The sequence below is a fragment of the Nerophis lumbriciformis genome, linkage group LG27 (assembly GCF_033978685.3).
Source record: "Nerophis lumbriciformis linkage group LG27, RoL_Nlum_v2.1, whole genome shotgun sequence".
Lineage (NCBI taxonomy): Eukaryota > Metazoa > Chordata > Actinopteri > Syngnathiformes > Syngnathidae > Nerophis > Nerophis lumbriciformis.
In genome coordinates, this window is record NC_084574.2 from 25,697,501 (window position 1) to 25,713,476 (window position 15,976).

Consider the following 15,976-nt stretch of genomic DNA (forward strand, 5'->3'; position numbering starts at 1 on the left):
ATATTAAAAATACACGCAACCCTAACTCAAAATGCCGGACATTTGAGGCATTTTAGAAACACCGCCCGAACAGCCCCGCAAAAGAGGACATGTCCGGTGAAAAGAGGACGTATGGTCAGTCTATCCTAGATCGGTTTCACGTCCGGTGAAACCGATCGCTGCTCGTCCTCTTTTGCTAGCATGCTAGCAGCTAACGGGCTAGGATAGACTGACCACACGTCCTCTTTTCACCGGACATGTCCTCTTTTGCGGAGCTGTCATGGCGGAGTTTCTTAAATGCCTCAAATGTCCGGCATTTTGAGTATTGTTTACACAACGTGCAGTACGCCACTTAATATGTCCGTGTGGAAACTCGTTCGGTACACTTCCGCACCGAAACGAAACCCCCGTACCGAAACGGTTCGATACAAATACATGTACCGTTAAACCCCTATTATTTTGATTATTGTTTCTCAGCTGTTTGTAAATGTTGCAGTTTATAAATAAAGGTTAAAAAAAAAAACGTAGCCTCTGCGCATGCGCATAGCATGGATCCAACGAATCGATGACTAAATTAATCGCCAACTATTTTTATAATCGATTTAATCGATTAGTTGTTGCAGCCCTAAAATAAACTTTGATTGATTTTTGTTTTGATGACACCACAGACGGGCAGACAGACTTAAAGTTTAAGGTCTTTATCATTAAAATTGCAAAACTTCACATAAAGCCTGCCTTTCTTAAATCAATTTTTTTGTTTGTGTCTAGTATCGCTAAAATCGATCGATTCCCTTTTAAAATGATCTCGGATTGATACCAACTTCCGTAAGGCAATCTTGCCAAGCACAGATCGATGATGTACTATAGTTGAATTTAAGGAATATAAATCGATATTAGAACTAGGCGATATGGCCTCTTTTTAATATCTCGATATTTTTAGGCCATATCGCGATACACGATATATATCTCGATATTTTGCCTTAGCCTTGAATTAACACTTGATGCATATAATCACAGCAGTATGATGATTCTATGTGTCTACATTAAAACATTCTTGTTCATACTGCATTAATATACGCTCATTTTAAACTTTCATGCAGAGAAGGAAATCAAAACTAAGTAAATTGACCAAAACTGTGTTTATTAAACAGTTAATAAGCAGTGGCACAAACATTCATGTCATTTCAAAACAGAAAGTGCAAGACTGTCAGAGACATTTTAAAACAAGCTATAAGTGCGCTTTTGTGCATGATGTCACTAAGATGACATATCAAAACAACACTAAATTAAAGTGCACGTTTGTTACAGAATGCCACTACAATAGTTTAAAAATCAAATAAAGTGCACTTTTGTGCATGATGCTACACAAGATATTTCAATAAGTGTCACATAAAAATGAGCTACATATCAAATAGTATATGTCCTACGGTGTTGATGTGGAAATAGCTGCTTCGGCATTTAGTTGGTGTGGCACCGAACGGAGATGTTGACATGTAAAGAGATATTCCCGCTTGAAGCCAAACCACCGTCAGACGATGGACTCCGTGCTGTTTTTCTTGGGAATTAATTATTCCTCCATTTGTTACCAGATTCGCACCTTCTTTCTCTCGTATTACCACTCAAACCACACCGTTAGCTGTTAGCATCACAGCTAACGTTACCATGTCCCTACCTGTCTGCTCCGCGGGAGCGTGTGACGTTGCTCACGTGACAGTATGTGACGTATGTAAGAAGGTGCGCTTGTTTTAAGTCTCTGTGAGAAGGAGAGACAGGAAAGAGTGAGAAACGCATGCAGTTTAATGCCCCGCAGCTTAAAGCAACTGCGTGAGAACGTATACTCGAATATCACGATATAGTCATTTTCTATATCGCACAGAGACGAACCCGATATATCGAGTATATCGATATATCGCCCAGCCCTAATCGATATATCAATTAATCGTTGCACCTCTACATAAAACAATAGCTAACCCTGGCTCTTTCTTTTTAGGAATCGATTACAAGACAACAACAATACTGCTGGATGGAAAAAGAGTAAAACTGGAGTTATGGTAAGAACTAGTTGTGGCTGCAGAAGAGGTGTAAAAACAACAGCATGTTTATGTGGTTCTTCTGTGTGTCAGGGACACATCTGGGCAGGGGAGATTCTGCACCATCTTCAGGTCTTACTCCCGAGGGGCACAAGTGAGGACGACAGATCGTTTGGGGTGTTTTTCCGTCAAAGCTATACTGTGTACTAAGACTTTCCTCCCACAGGGCATTTTGCTAGTCTATGACATCACCAACGGTTGGTCATTTGACGGCATTGACCGCTGGATCCGGGAAATTGATGAGGTAGTGTGAGAAATATAGGATAACACATTTACACATTTAACAAACACATTTTTTTCTTTCAGCATGCCCCAGGTGTGCCCCGGATCTTGGTTGGCAACAGACTTCACCTGGCTTTCAAGCGGCAGGTTCCAACGGAGCAAGCGCGGGCTTATGCGGAGAAAAACAGCATGACGTTCTTTGAGGTCAGCCCCTTGTGCAACTTCAATGTCATCGAATCGTTCACAGAACTCTCACGAATTGTGCTCATGAGGCACGGGATGGAAAAATTCTGGAGGCCCAACAAAGGTGAGTTTGTTGTTTGAAGTGTTCTTGGGTTATTAGTATGTACCGGTACTAACAATAATACACATGCACATTGGTAAAACTCTGTCTTCAGCGTAGACAAGTAAATCAGAGATTTTGGCTCATTTTATAATACTTAAGCAAAATTATGTGTTTGAATCCTATTCAACAACATACATTAGTAAGAGTAATGGAAGTGTTTGACTTTTGGGTGTTAGTTTAATTTCGTGCAGCGGCATGCAATTTATAGGTGTTAAAAAAAACCAAATGCGATTTATGATGTCTCCTGGGCTCCTTGTAAGTAAGTGCTAATTTTAAAGCTAACGCACACAACATTGGCCATTTAATTTTTAATTATATTGATTAATATTGTTTCTCGCCTTTTTTAAATCAAAGTGCTGGCACTCACAACTTTCTTTGGGCCCACAATGGCTTATTTTGTCCATACTCGATTAAAAAATGCACAGAGGCTAAGGGCCCTATTCACTCATGTGTTTAAGTAGAAAAAAACTGCGCAGATTCACAAAATAAACTTAAATTTCCCCTTTTTGTAAATCTGTGCGCGTTTTGGGTGGAGCAACCCTTAAATGTGGGTGTTCTGGCAAATCTGGCCGTGCATATTCTCCTATTGCGTATTATCCCACCAACTTAAAAGGGTCCCATTAAGATGTTTTTTCTACAATTAAAAAAACACTTATTTGTGGTCGACATAACATTCAATGGTGGTTCTTTGGTCAAAAATGTGGATAATTTTTGTTTTACAGATCATCTTCAGCTTGAGAAAATAAAAGCAATATCAAATAGTTTTCTTTTTTGCTGTATACTTTCAGTGTGGGACAAGTGTATCTGTGTCCACTATTGTCCACACCTGTCTCCATCTAAAAACAGCAGCGTGCTCTTAAACGCACGCTGAGAAGCGAGGGAAAATGACGTTAAACCAAGCGCTTGGGCTGTCAGAATTAACGCGTTAACTCATATGATCATTCACAAAAAATGACCGCATTAATTATAACTTACACTATGATTAACTGCTGGCCAAAGTGGCCTAAATGTGATTTTTTTTTTTAAATGTGATTTTTTTTTTTTCAGCTGCAACTAAATGCGATCTTCATCAGACTCCAGTATAAAAGTGCACAGGCCCTAATGTGTCCCTATGTGGCCTCTACGTCACTTGCATGCGCAGTTTGATAAAGTGAAAACAAAGGAAGTTGAACGGATCTCGTAAATGAACAGAGAAGCCGCTACTACTACTACAAAATAAAGGTCGCCACTGTAGATATGGTCGCCACTCCGTTAAAAATGAGTGGGTCTTTTTTATGTGAAAATAAATTAAAGAATTATAATTAATTGATGGATATAAATTGTGGGATTTATTTTAGAGGGTTCTAATCTTTTTATGGCTGTTAAGTAGAGGAGCCACAGACATCAGCGTGGATCTACCTTAACTATATTTTTCAACTAACGTGTGCAAATAAACAACAGCTTCAATTCTAATCCTTCAACACTCGCTATTTCTTCAGAATCAAAATATACATCCACATATTACATACAGACGTTTTATTTGCGCAAAATTGACTAGTGATGCACTGAAAATTCAGCCGTCGGAAAAATACTTTGCTGACCGAAACTGGATGTTGTGATGAAATATCCACTTCCACTGGTAGGCTGCATCTTTTCCCGCACACACGAGTGATGTATCTTGCCCAAAGCTGATGAAAAATTCACATACGGGTCGCATTGCGTCTAGGCTGAAGTCATCGGATTTGGACTACCACCCGATGTGGCCTGAATCTGATGTGAAAAGGTCAGATTTGAAACATTTTGGAGCGTTTAAACTGGCAAAAAAAATCAGATCTGTGTCACTTGAGGGCAAAAAAACAGATTAGGTGTGCGGTGTAAATGGGTCCTTAGATTAATCATGCAATTTATTTTGATTGTACGAACTTTTTCACCTTAACCGCTATATGGTCAGTGATCAGATCAATGCATATGTCAGTACAAAGGTGAGTGAGAAGATGTCGACTGGGGTGCTCACTGACAAATTTCACTCCAAAATACAGCCTAAAAGAACTTAAGATAAAACTCTTTCCAAGTTTTGGACAAATAAATGACATGCATTCAAGTAAAATGTTCCTGGACGATATTCTGACAATAAAATTGCATTTGTGTACAAATATTGGGTTCTTTTGTTAAAGACCCACTGAAGTTTTGGTTGATTTTGGCGGAGCCAGTGGACCAAAGCGGTAGTGTTTTGCCAGACAGAAGACCACATTTCTCATGAGGACTAGCGCATAAAACAGACCTGGGCAAATTAAGGCCCGGGGGCCACATGCTGCCCGTTGAGCTTTTCAATCTGGCCCGCTGTACATTCCCAAATATTTTGTTTAGATCTTTAAGATGGAAACTGTAGCTGCCATTATGATGTGCAGTGATGTTTTCAAATGACCGTAAGTCTTGAACTATACAAAGTATTTCAATGGTTGGAATCTGTGCTTTTGCATGATATACTAGTTACTATGGTCATGTAAGACACAGCAGCTCAGACAAGGCACCAAGCAGTGTGGTGGGGAGCGTTTCCACAGAGTGTTTCCAAAGCAGCCAGCCTGAAATGGGGGTGTCAGAGACAGACACGGAAGGAGATTTTTACAACAAAGTTCTGAAGCTTAGTGATGTATCAGACATATCATATTGTAGATGTTTTTTTTTCAACCCTTAGCGTTCATATTTCGCTGTGTTTGCTGCATTTTTGTTGCGTATCGCTTGATTGTAAAATATGTCCATGGAGAGGGGGTGTGACGTTCATATGTTGTCAATATTCAGTGTTTTATCGTTCATAGTTAATATTGTAAATCCCACATTCTTTATTTTCATGTACATTCTGGATGTCTCATTCAGTAAAAAAAACGTAAAATTCTATTCTGTTTTTTAAGGCAGTCTGTCATAACGTTTTAAGCTTTCAATCAGACATTATTGTGAGGTTTTGTATTAGTGTTCCTAAAAATAGATATACCGGCCCCCAGACACATTTTTTTCTCAAAATTTGTCCCCCCCGAGTCAAAATAATTGTCTGGCATATAGCGTCAAACTGACATGATGTCCGCTGAAATATTGGCACAGATTTCAAATGTTACGTCTCTAATGGCTATGCGGATGTTAAATAGCAGACATTATTAAGAAATTATCTTGGATTGTGCTACAAACATGAAGCCACTACCAAGAATGTATCGGGACGGATGCAGGTCCAAAGCAAAGACAGACTGGCGGTAGAGTTCATTCAAAGAAAGTAGTGTGGAACTGCAAACTCTCAAGCTGGTGGCTATTTATTGTAACCACACAGATTTGCGATAGCTAATATTAGCATTGTCATTTCGATACAAAACTTGGGGCAACATTTCGACTAACTTTGAACCAATCACAGGGAGGAATGAATACACTTCAGATCTGCATTGTTTTCAGTCAATCACAGGACAACATAAACATGTTTGTCCTATTACATATTAAACTACCGGGCGATCATATCTGGTGCTCTTTTATCATCCAGATCCTTTTTTTTTTTTATCTCCAGTTTTCAGCCTCCAAGATCTGTGCTGCCGTTCAATCGTCTCCTGCACGCCCGTGCACCTCATCGACAAACTGCCTCTGCCCGTGTCCATCAAATCCCACCTCAAATCTTTCTCCATGGCCAACGGCATGAACGCGGTCATGATGCACGGACGCTCCTACTCGGTGGCTCACAGCGCAGCGTCATGCAGCAGTAACGGGGGAAGCAAGGTCAGCAGTATCAAACGCTCAAAGTCCTTCAGGCCTCCACAGAGTCCGCCTAAAAACTCTTCCTCCCCCTCCTCCTCCTCCAAGGGGAACTGTAAAATAGCGTAGTGAAAGTGCAGTTTCAGGCCAGTGTTTACGATGGGAAACGAGCTACCTACAATATCAGAGATTAACGCTACCATTTGGTTTAGTTTCTGTTTTCTTTGCACTTCTTGCTGCTGCCATCTGGTGGAGGGCGCTGTAATAACACTTACTGAAGAGCCAAACAATGGACACAGACGAGCAGCACATTTTTACTCACACTACAAATCATGGGAGCCACTTTAACTCCTTTTTTGGAGAGAAAGTTGATTCGTTTTTCTTAATATTTAAAAATATTGTCTCAACTATTTTAGATTGTTTCCTAGTGATTGTTATTATAAGGAAGTCCTTATGCTCGGTTAGTACTGACTATGATTTACAAAGTGTCTTATGAATCTCATTAAAAGCCCAACCTCTGCAACTTTCACATTGAAGTTGAACTCAAATAGAAATATTCATATTGATTGTCAGGAATTGCACTGATTTAAGCAAAAATGTGCATTAGTTTATTTACCATTAGCACTTTGGCTACCCCTGTGGTAAATTTTAAATGTGCTTTATAAATAAAGTTGATTTGATTTGATTTGATTGGACATGTTTAGCCCATCAATCAAAAGGATATTGACCATAAACAATATGTTTGCTTGGTGCTGATGAGGAAACTAACATGTTTTTTTCTATCTTGGTGGTTTGAATGAACACATTTGTTTTAACAGGAATGTTTGCATTTTGAATATTTTATAAATGCTATGTATTTATGAATGTACAACTCTAAAGTCTTCTACTTTTCTGTGGCCATATAGCAAGCGGTGGAATGTGTTGAATATTTGTGTTTTGCAACCTCCTCTGGACAGGGTTGGGTTCTGTTGACATGTGGTCAATGTTTTACGTCGCAAGACACGCACAAATGATTGACAAGACGTCATAAAAAGAGCACATTGCTGTTTTTTTTTGTTTAAAATGGGATCCGAATGATTAAATAAACCACAACAATATTGGCATCCTTTATTCATTATTTTATGGATGGTTTTGTGTAAATAGGTTTTTAGTCAGGTCATGAAGGGAATACAGGTCAACTAAAGCAGTGATTGGTACGCCAAATAATCACTTAATTAAAGTTTCCAACACAGTGTTACTGTTCAAACAGTGTGCAATGTTATAGTGTTATAGTGTATGTGTATGTGTGTGTATATATATATATATATATATATATATATATATATATATTAGGGCTGTGAATCTTTGGGTGTCCCACGATTCGATTCAATATCGATTCTTGGGGTCACGATTCGATTCTAAATCGATATTTTTTCAATTCAACACGATTCTCGATTCAAAAACGATTCTCTATTCATTCAATACATAGGATTTCAGCAGGATCTACCCCAGTCTGCTGACATGCAAGCAGAGTAGTAGATTTTTGTAAAAAGCTTTTGTAATTGTAAAGGACAATGTTTTATCAACTGATTGCAATAATGTAAATTAGTTTTTACTATTAAATGAACCAAAAATATGACTTATTTTATCTTTGTGAAAATATTGGACACAGTGTGTTGTCAAGCTTATGAGATGTGATGCAAGTGTAAGCCACTGTGACACTATTGTTCTTTTTTTTTTAATTTTTATAAATGTCTAATGATAATGTCAATGAGGGATTTTTAATCACTGCTATGTTGAAATTGTAACTAATATTGATACTGTTGTTGATAATATTCATTTTTGTTTCACTACTTTTGGTTTGTTCTGTGTCGTGTTTGTGTCTCCTCTCAATTGCTCTGTTTATTGCAGTTCTGAGTGTTGCTGGGTTGGGTTTGGTTTTGGAACTGGATTGCATTGTTATGGTATTGCTGTGTATTGTTTTGTTGGATTGATTAATTAAAAAAAAAAAATTTTTTTTTTTAATGAGATTCGATTCTGAATCGCACAACGTGAGAATCGCGATTCGAATTCTAATCGATTTTTTTCCCACGCCCCTAATATATAAATAAATATATATATATATATATATATATATATATATATATATATATATATATATATATATATATATATATATATATATATATATATATATATATATATATATATATAATACATTAAAAAATGCTAGAAAAAATAATCTGTGATTAATCAGGATTAATCACAGATCTAGAGTGTGATTAATCTGATTAAAACAAATTAATCACTTGACAGCCCTTAGATATACGGTATAAATGTTAATTTTTGTATATGTGTATATATATACATATACAGTATGTACAGTATATAAATGTAGCTGAGTGGTTAACACTGGTAACTGTGAACCAAGGGGTACTGGGTACGAATCTCGGTCAGGTTACAAGGCTCCGGCCAAAAGAGTCAGTGTTTTTTTTACACGTCCATTTGTAGTTAACTGAGACAGGTTCTCATTTAAATATGTCTTTGGGGCACGAAAATCTGGCATTCAGCCAACCAAGGGTAGCTGAGTGGTTAAAGCAGCTAGATTCCAATCAAAGAGGACTAGTTTCAAATCCCAGTCATGGCCGAGCAATGACTGGGTAAACTCTGGCTGGAGGAGTTACTTTTTTGTATCATAGTTTACTGAGACAGTTTCTCAATTAAATATGTCATTGGAGCCTGAAATCTTGGCTCCAGCAGACCAATGATAGCTGAGTGGTTAAGGCAGCTAGCTCTCACTTAAAGGGGATTGGTTTCAAATCCAAATCATGTCATGCACTGACTAGGAAAACTCCAACTGGAAGAGTTGCTGTTTTATATCCTAGTTTACCAGGACAGGTTATGTTATTGGGGCCCGAAAACTGTGCATTGGCAGACAAAGGATAGCCGAGTGGTTATAGCAGCTATCTCCCAATCAAAGGGTACTAGGTTCAAATCCAAGTCGTGGTCGAGCAGTGACTAGGAAAACTCCAGTTGGGGGAGTTACTGTTTTATATCATAATTTTCTGAGACAGCTTCTCAAATAAATATGTCATTGGGGCCCGAAATCTTACCTCAAGAAGACCAAGAATAGCTGGATGGTTAAACAGCTAGCTCCCAATCAAAGGTTCCTGGGTTCAATCCCAGTCTCGGTCGATCGACTTGCCAAGCCAAAGAATGCAGGAGTGGGGACGCCGGACAATGTGGGGGTGTTTCACCTCCCCCACACAGAGTAAAGCTAAGTGGTAGTGGGTTAATTAACTTATAGTTAAAAAGGTAAGTATGGGTAATAATAATAATAAATAGTCTATAGTCCAAAAGTCAAGGGTAACCTCGGGGGTTAGCTCCTCCTGTGTTCGGAGGCTAAAGTTGGTAAGTGTACCATCGTAATTCCTAGGCTGGGACGGGTGGGAATAGGGAACATGAATAATTAATCATTGTGGGTGTTAACTAATTAGCTCTTCTGGGTCTGACAGACAATTAGCAATAAAGTAATAATTGGAAAATGAAACCAAAAAATTGGTTTGTTGGTTAATTAATTAATGAACACTGATTGGTTAATTGAAAAAATAAAATAAAAACATAAAACATTTTTTTTATATAAATTTGTTCATTATCGTTAATTAATACATTTCCAATTACTCAATTTTTCATTTAATTTTCCAATTTATTACTTTAATTATCTGTCAGACCCAGAAGAGCTAATTGGTTAACACCCACAATGATTAATTATTCATGTTCCCTATTCCCACCCGTCCCAGCATAGGAATTACGATGGTACACTTACCAACTTTAGCCTCAGAACACAGGAGGAGCTAACCCCCGAGGTTACCCTTGACTTTTGGACTATAGACTTTTTATTATTATTACCCATACTTAGCTTTTTAACTACAAGTTAATTAACCCACTACCACTTAGCATTACTCCAAGTGGGGGAGGTGAAACACCCCCACATTGTCCGGCGTCTCCACTCCTGCATTCTTTGGCTTGGCAAGCCGATCGACCGAGACTGGGATTGAACCCAGGAACCTTTGATTGGGAGCTAGCTGTTTAACCATTCAGCTATTCTTGGTCTTCTTGATGCAAGATTTCGGGCTCCAATGACATATTTATTTGAGAAGCTGTCTCAGAAAATTATGATATAAAACAGTAACTCCCCCAGCTGGAGATTTCCTAGTCACTGCTCGACCATGACTTGGATTTGAACCTAGTATCCTTTGATTTGGAGTTAGCTGCTGTAACCACTCAGCTATCCTTGGTCTGCCAATTTAGAGTTTTCGGGCCCCATTGACATAACCTGTCCTAGTGAACTAGGATATAAAACATTAACTCCTCCAGTTGGAGCTTTCCTAGTCACTGCTCGACATGACTTGGATTTGAAACTGATCCCCTTTGAGCTAGAGTTAGCTGCCTTAACCACTCAGCTATCATTGGTCTGCTAGAGCCAAGATTTCGGGCCCTAATGACATATTTAATTGAGAACCTGTCTCAGTAAACAATGATATAAAACAGTAACTCCTCCAGTTGGAGCTTTCCTAGTCACTGCACAACATGACGTGGATATATACACATACATTTATACAAATATATATATATATATATATATATATATATATATATATATATATATATATATATATATATATATATATATATATATATATATATATATATATATATATATATATATGTCTTAATAAGGTTATCCAAAAAATAGTGCTCGATACCGTAGTAGAGCGCAATATCTCCTGACGATTGAGGGTACCCCCCCTCATGAAACAGGCCTGTAGAGATGAAATAGTCTTGTGATTTTTTTTCCCCACACATACATATATATATATATATATATATATATATATATATATATATATACACATACATCTATACATATATATGTATGTATGTATAGATGTGTATATATACACATATATGTGTATATATACACATACATTTATATATATATGTATGTATATATGTGTGTATATATACACATACATTTATACATACTGTATATATATATATGTGTATGTATATACATTATATATGTGTGTGTATATATATACATATATATATATATATATATATATATATACACACACATACATTTATTTATTATTTTAGAAAGGACAGATTTAAAAAAAAAAAAAATTAAAAAAAACAGATCTATATATATATATATATATATATTTTTATTTTTATTTTTTATTATTATTATTTTTTTTAAATTTAGGACTTCCCACAGACCGAGTTTTGGGGACCCCTGTGTTAAATTAAACCTGTGCCTTGTTTTTAATGAATATTTAGGCCTACTTTGGTCCTGTATTTAATATTGGTCATTATGGTGGCACTTGTGTTTTCTGAGGTGGAAAAAGTTAGAGAACCACTGAACTAAAGCACAATTCGTGCATGTTGGAGTGATCTGAAGCCCTCGTGGAATTCTCATCCAGCTGCTTTAAGAATCAAGACACCCTTTCAAAATAAAGGGTTAAAGCTATCTTTGCGTGATTTTGTGTTATTTGTCATGTTTTTGTCCCCCCCCCCCTAGCTTCATCCAAACATGTATCGAGGTCATTGTGGGAACAGGTTGGCTCCTCTTTGTGCGCCGTGGGGCCCACCGGTGCCGAGGATCTGAATTGATTAGCGGCTCCTCGGGTGTTGGCCACTTCTGGGTAACCGGGCCGTGAATGCATCGCGGTCAAAAGTCACGCAGAGGTTGCGGGGTCAGAGCCGAAGAAAAGACGAGGGGAGCAGCTTCTCATAGCCTCGGAACAAAGCCGTGGAAATGTCTCGCCTCGCGTCCTCCCACCTGACCGTGGCATCTGTAAACTTGGTGTGAACGTGGGACACGTTTTTTCTAGTCACGGTGGATGTTTCCACCGGCTTTTACGCACCAACTCTGCGCATTTTAGCCCCGACGAGCGCACTAATGATGAGAAATAGAGTAGATCTCCTGTTTAGAAAGGCAATAAATGACGCCTGGACGCGTTTAACGTGGGACTTCTCACCGGAATGTTGATGTGTGTGCGCACACTTCTTCCCACTTTGATGTTTTTACAATGTTTGTGCAGTTGTTGCGCGCATGGCACCGCTGCACAAAAGTTTGGACACTGGACACCCCCCCGGCCGCGGCGATCCCTATGTCGACAGTACCGATAGCAAGGGCAGTGCCAGTATCAAGTCGATACGAGATCGACAGTTTTGTTATTTGAGACAAGCGGTAGGAAATGGATGGATGGATTATAATACATGGACCGTTATTCCATTTTAGTGCCATTTGTCTCCCCTGGGTTTAAAATGTAATAAAACGCAATATAATTAACTGTAAAATATATTTGTTGTACAAAAAGCTTCCTGCATTAAATGGCCATTTAAAAAAGTACATTTAAACTATCTTGAACACTAAAAAAAGTAAGAGTGAAAAATTAGATTTCGCCCTGAAATATAATGATTAAAATTATTGGAGTTTTTCCAAGGAACAAAAATATTCATAGCCTTGATAAAGAAAATATATACTTTTATATAAACGAGTGCAAATAGGCGAAATTAATAAATACAATCATATTTTGTAGAGGCTGCGATGAGGTGGCGACTTGTCCAGGGTGTACCCCGCCTTCCGCCCGATTGTAGCTGAGATAGGCTCCAGCGCCCCCCGCAACCCCAAAAGGGAATAAGCGGTAGAAAATGGATGGATAGATTTTGTAAAGGATAAACAACCCCCCCCCCCCCCCCCCAAATAATCAAATATAAGCAAAACATTTGCTTGTGGGGAATAAATAAATAAATAAAACCAATAGATAAAAAGAAAAAAATATATATTTAAATTTTTCATAATTTCTTTCAAATAATTGTGTTGCTTCTTATCCCAAATATACATTCAGCTTATTGTCTTTAAAAACAAACTACAAAAACAACTTATTAAAATTCTTACTTGACACTGTCATTAGTTTCACTCAGTCCTGTCACCCTAACACGGCAACCAAAAATGTTGAAAAAGCCATATTGGACCAAAAATACAAAAAAGTAATCGGTCTGGAGCCACAAAAACTCAAAATACATATATAAGTGTTATAATGAAGGCAACTCATGATGTAAGTGTCTATATTAGCCAACTATCAAAATGACTATGTGCCACAGGCTGACGCAAATCTTTGTTGACAGAAATGTTGAAATGTAATATTTATTCTACACATTTTTACAACATTGGAAAACATTACTAAAACTTCGGAAATGACTGTCTTAGAATAGCCAAAGGTATAGATGTGTGTGTCCAAGTTAAAGGAAACGGCAGGCTGTCTTCTTCTAATGGATGTATTACAATCTTTGCAAGCTGGGTAACATTTGCTGTGGTCTGGAACAACATGGCACACAAGTATCAGACATGCAGCCTATATTACATACAGATAATGTGTCATGAAACATGGAAAAATAAACTAAATACACAGAGGACATTAGTAAAAGAAATTAAATATACCTACAAATGAGGCATGATGATGCAATATGTACATACAGCTAGCCTAAATAACATGTTAGCATCGATTAGCTTGCAGTCATGCACTAACCAAATATGACTAATTAGCACTCCAACAAGTCAATAACATCAACAAAGCTCACCTTTGTGCATTCACGCACAGCATAAAACGTTTGGTGGACAAAATGAGACAAAGGAGTGGCATATAACACGTATTTCTGTGGCAGCGTCGGAGAAAGTTGTACATGTAAACAAACTGTTAAGTCACAGTCCACACTACGGTGAGTTCAAGGGCCGCTGAAATTAGTAGGACAAAAAGGCCGCTCGCCAAATACTCTCATTAGCAGTGTTGGGACTAACGCGTTACAAAGTAACGCGTTACTGTAACGCCGTTAGTTTCGGCGGTAACTAGTAATCTAACGCGTTATTTTTTATATTAAGTAACTCAGTTACCGTTACTACATGATGCGTTACTGCGTTATTTTACGTTATTTTTTATGTAGTATCAGCTAGAAACTGAGGATCTGAGTGTGTTTTATTCCAGCGAAGCAGAGACGTGCTTCTGATTCTTCCTCTGCGCTCTCTGTGTGTGTGTGCGGGTGTGGGGAGGTGAGGGGAAGGGAGGGGAGGGGGGTGCGCAATAATAACCGTTGGCCAACAAAAAAGTAACCACAGAACACTATACGACTATACGGTATAGTGTTCTGTGGTTACTTTTTGGTTGGCCAAGCGGACGTGACGGCAGGCTGTCCTCACTCAGGTCCGCACGGACCTGGAGGGGCGTGCCTTAAGTCCGGCTGGAAATCGGGAGAAATTTGAGAGAATGGTTGTCCCGGGGAGAGGCAAGTATGCGATATTCTCCCTTCTTTTCTTTTGTCGAGCACAATTTAGTTAAATGTAAGTTGTGTCTTGGATCAAAGATCCCGTCTACTGCCCAAAACAACCATTCAAATCTGCCTGGTTAGGCTCTGTGTATGTCACGTGTGCCTTCCTTAGGTGAAGCCAGCTTTACAGCTATGTTGTTGATTGATTGATTGATTGAAACTTTTATTAGTATGTTGCACAGTACAGTACATATTCCGTACAATTGACCACTAAATGGTAACACCCCAGTAAGTTTTTCAACTTGCTTAAGTCGGGGTCCACTGATTCATGATACAGATATATACTATCAAATATATACTAACATCATAATACAGTCATCACACAAGATAATCATTAGAGTATATACATTGAATTATTTACAATCCGGGGTGTGGGATATGGAGGACGGGGGGGGGACGGGGGAGGGGGGCGGGGGGGTTAGGTGTGGTTGGTATCAACACTTCTGTCATCAACAATCAGCATCAACAATTGCATCATCAGAGAAATGGACATTGAAACAGTGTAGGACTGACTTGGTAGGATATGTACAGCAAGTAGTGGACACAGAGAGAGAGATCAGAAAGTATAAGAAAAAATGTCTACATTTGATTATTTACAATCCGAAGAGGTATATGTGGAAGGGAGGGTGTTAGTTTAAGGTTGTAGTTGCCTGGAGATGTTCTTTTAGTGCGGTTTTGAAGGAGGATAGAGATGCCCTTTCTTTTACACCTGTTGGGAGTGGATTCCATATTGAAGTGGCATAGAAAGACAATGAGTTAAGACCTTTGTTAGTTTGGAATCTGGGTTTAACGTGGTTAGTGTTAGTGTTATTATGCTGTTTGTTACTTATGTATGTTATGTTGCAGCTATTTAAAATAGTTTTGTCAATTTGTTCTGGCCTGAAATAAATTGGCCCTTTGAAACATATCTTTGTCTTTGTGTGTTGTATGTAGAGCACATTGCTTAGCAGAGTTCAGTGATGCAAATGCATGTCAAGTTGATCAACAGATTGTATTATTCTCCAGTGCAATAACAGTACTGAAATGAAGGCTAAAAGGGCATTAATGGGAGCTTTAAAAACAAAAAGTAGAAGAAGTAACTAAATAGTTACTTTTCACAGTAACACATTACTTTTTGGTGTAAGTAACTGAGTTAGTAACTGAAAGATCCGCATGTGGCTCTAGAGCCGCGGGTTGCTGACCCCCGCCTTAACACATAACCTCTGCAAAATATGGACAAGTCACATATTTTTCTGCATAGCAAACAATATTTCGGTCATGGCTG

At 38.2% G+C, this 15,976-nt stretch overlaps 1 protein-coding gene across 2 annotated transcripts in view; it reads left to right on the forward strand.

Annotated features, from left to right (window-relative positions):
* LOC133624591 (ras-related protein Rab-40C-like) overlaps nt 1-7,445 on the forward strand; it is a 9,947-nt gene extending 2,502 nt beyond the window's left edge. Inside the window, exons 2-6 of one of the 2 annotated variants that reach the window (XM_061988285.1) lie at nt 1,970-2,030; nt 2,103-2,163; nt 2,236-2,313; nt 2,376-2,598; nt 6,161-7,445. In XM_061988285.1, coding sequence (XP_061844269.1) covers nt 1,970-2,030; nt 2,103-2,163; nt 2,236-2,313; nt 2,376-2,598; nt 6,161-6,471 — 734 coding nt within the window. In that variant the 3' untranslated portion in view covers nt 6,472-7,445. Of the gene's footprint in view, nt 1-1,969; nt 2,031-2,102; nt 2,314-2,375; nt 2,599-6,160 lie in introns of both variants that reach the window. The other variant, XM_061988284.1, reaches the window with a different exon arrangement.
* Nucleotides 7,446-15,976: the final 8,531 nt, after the last annotated feature.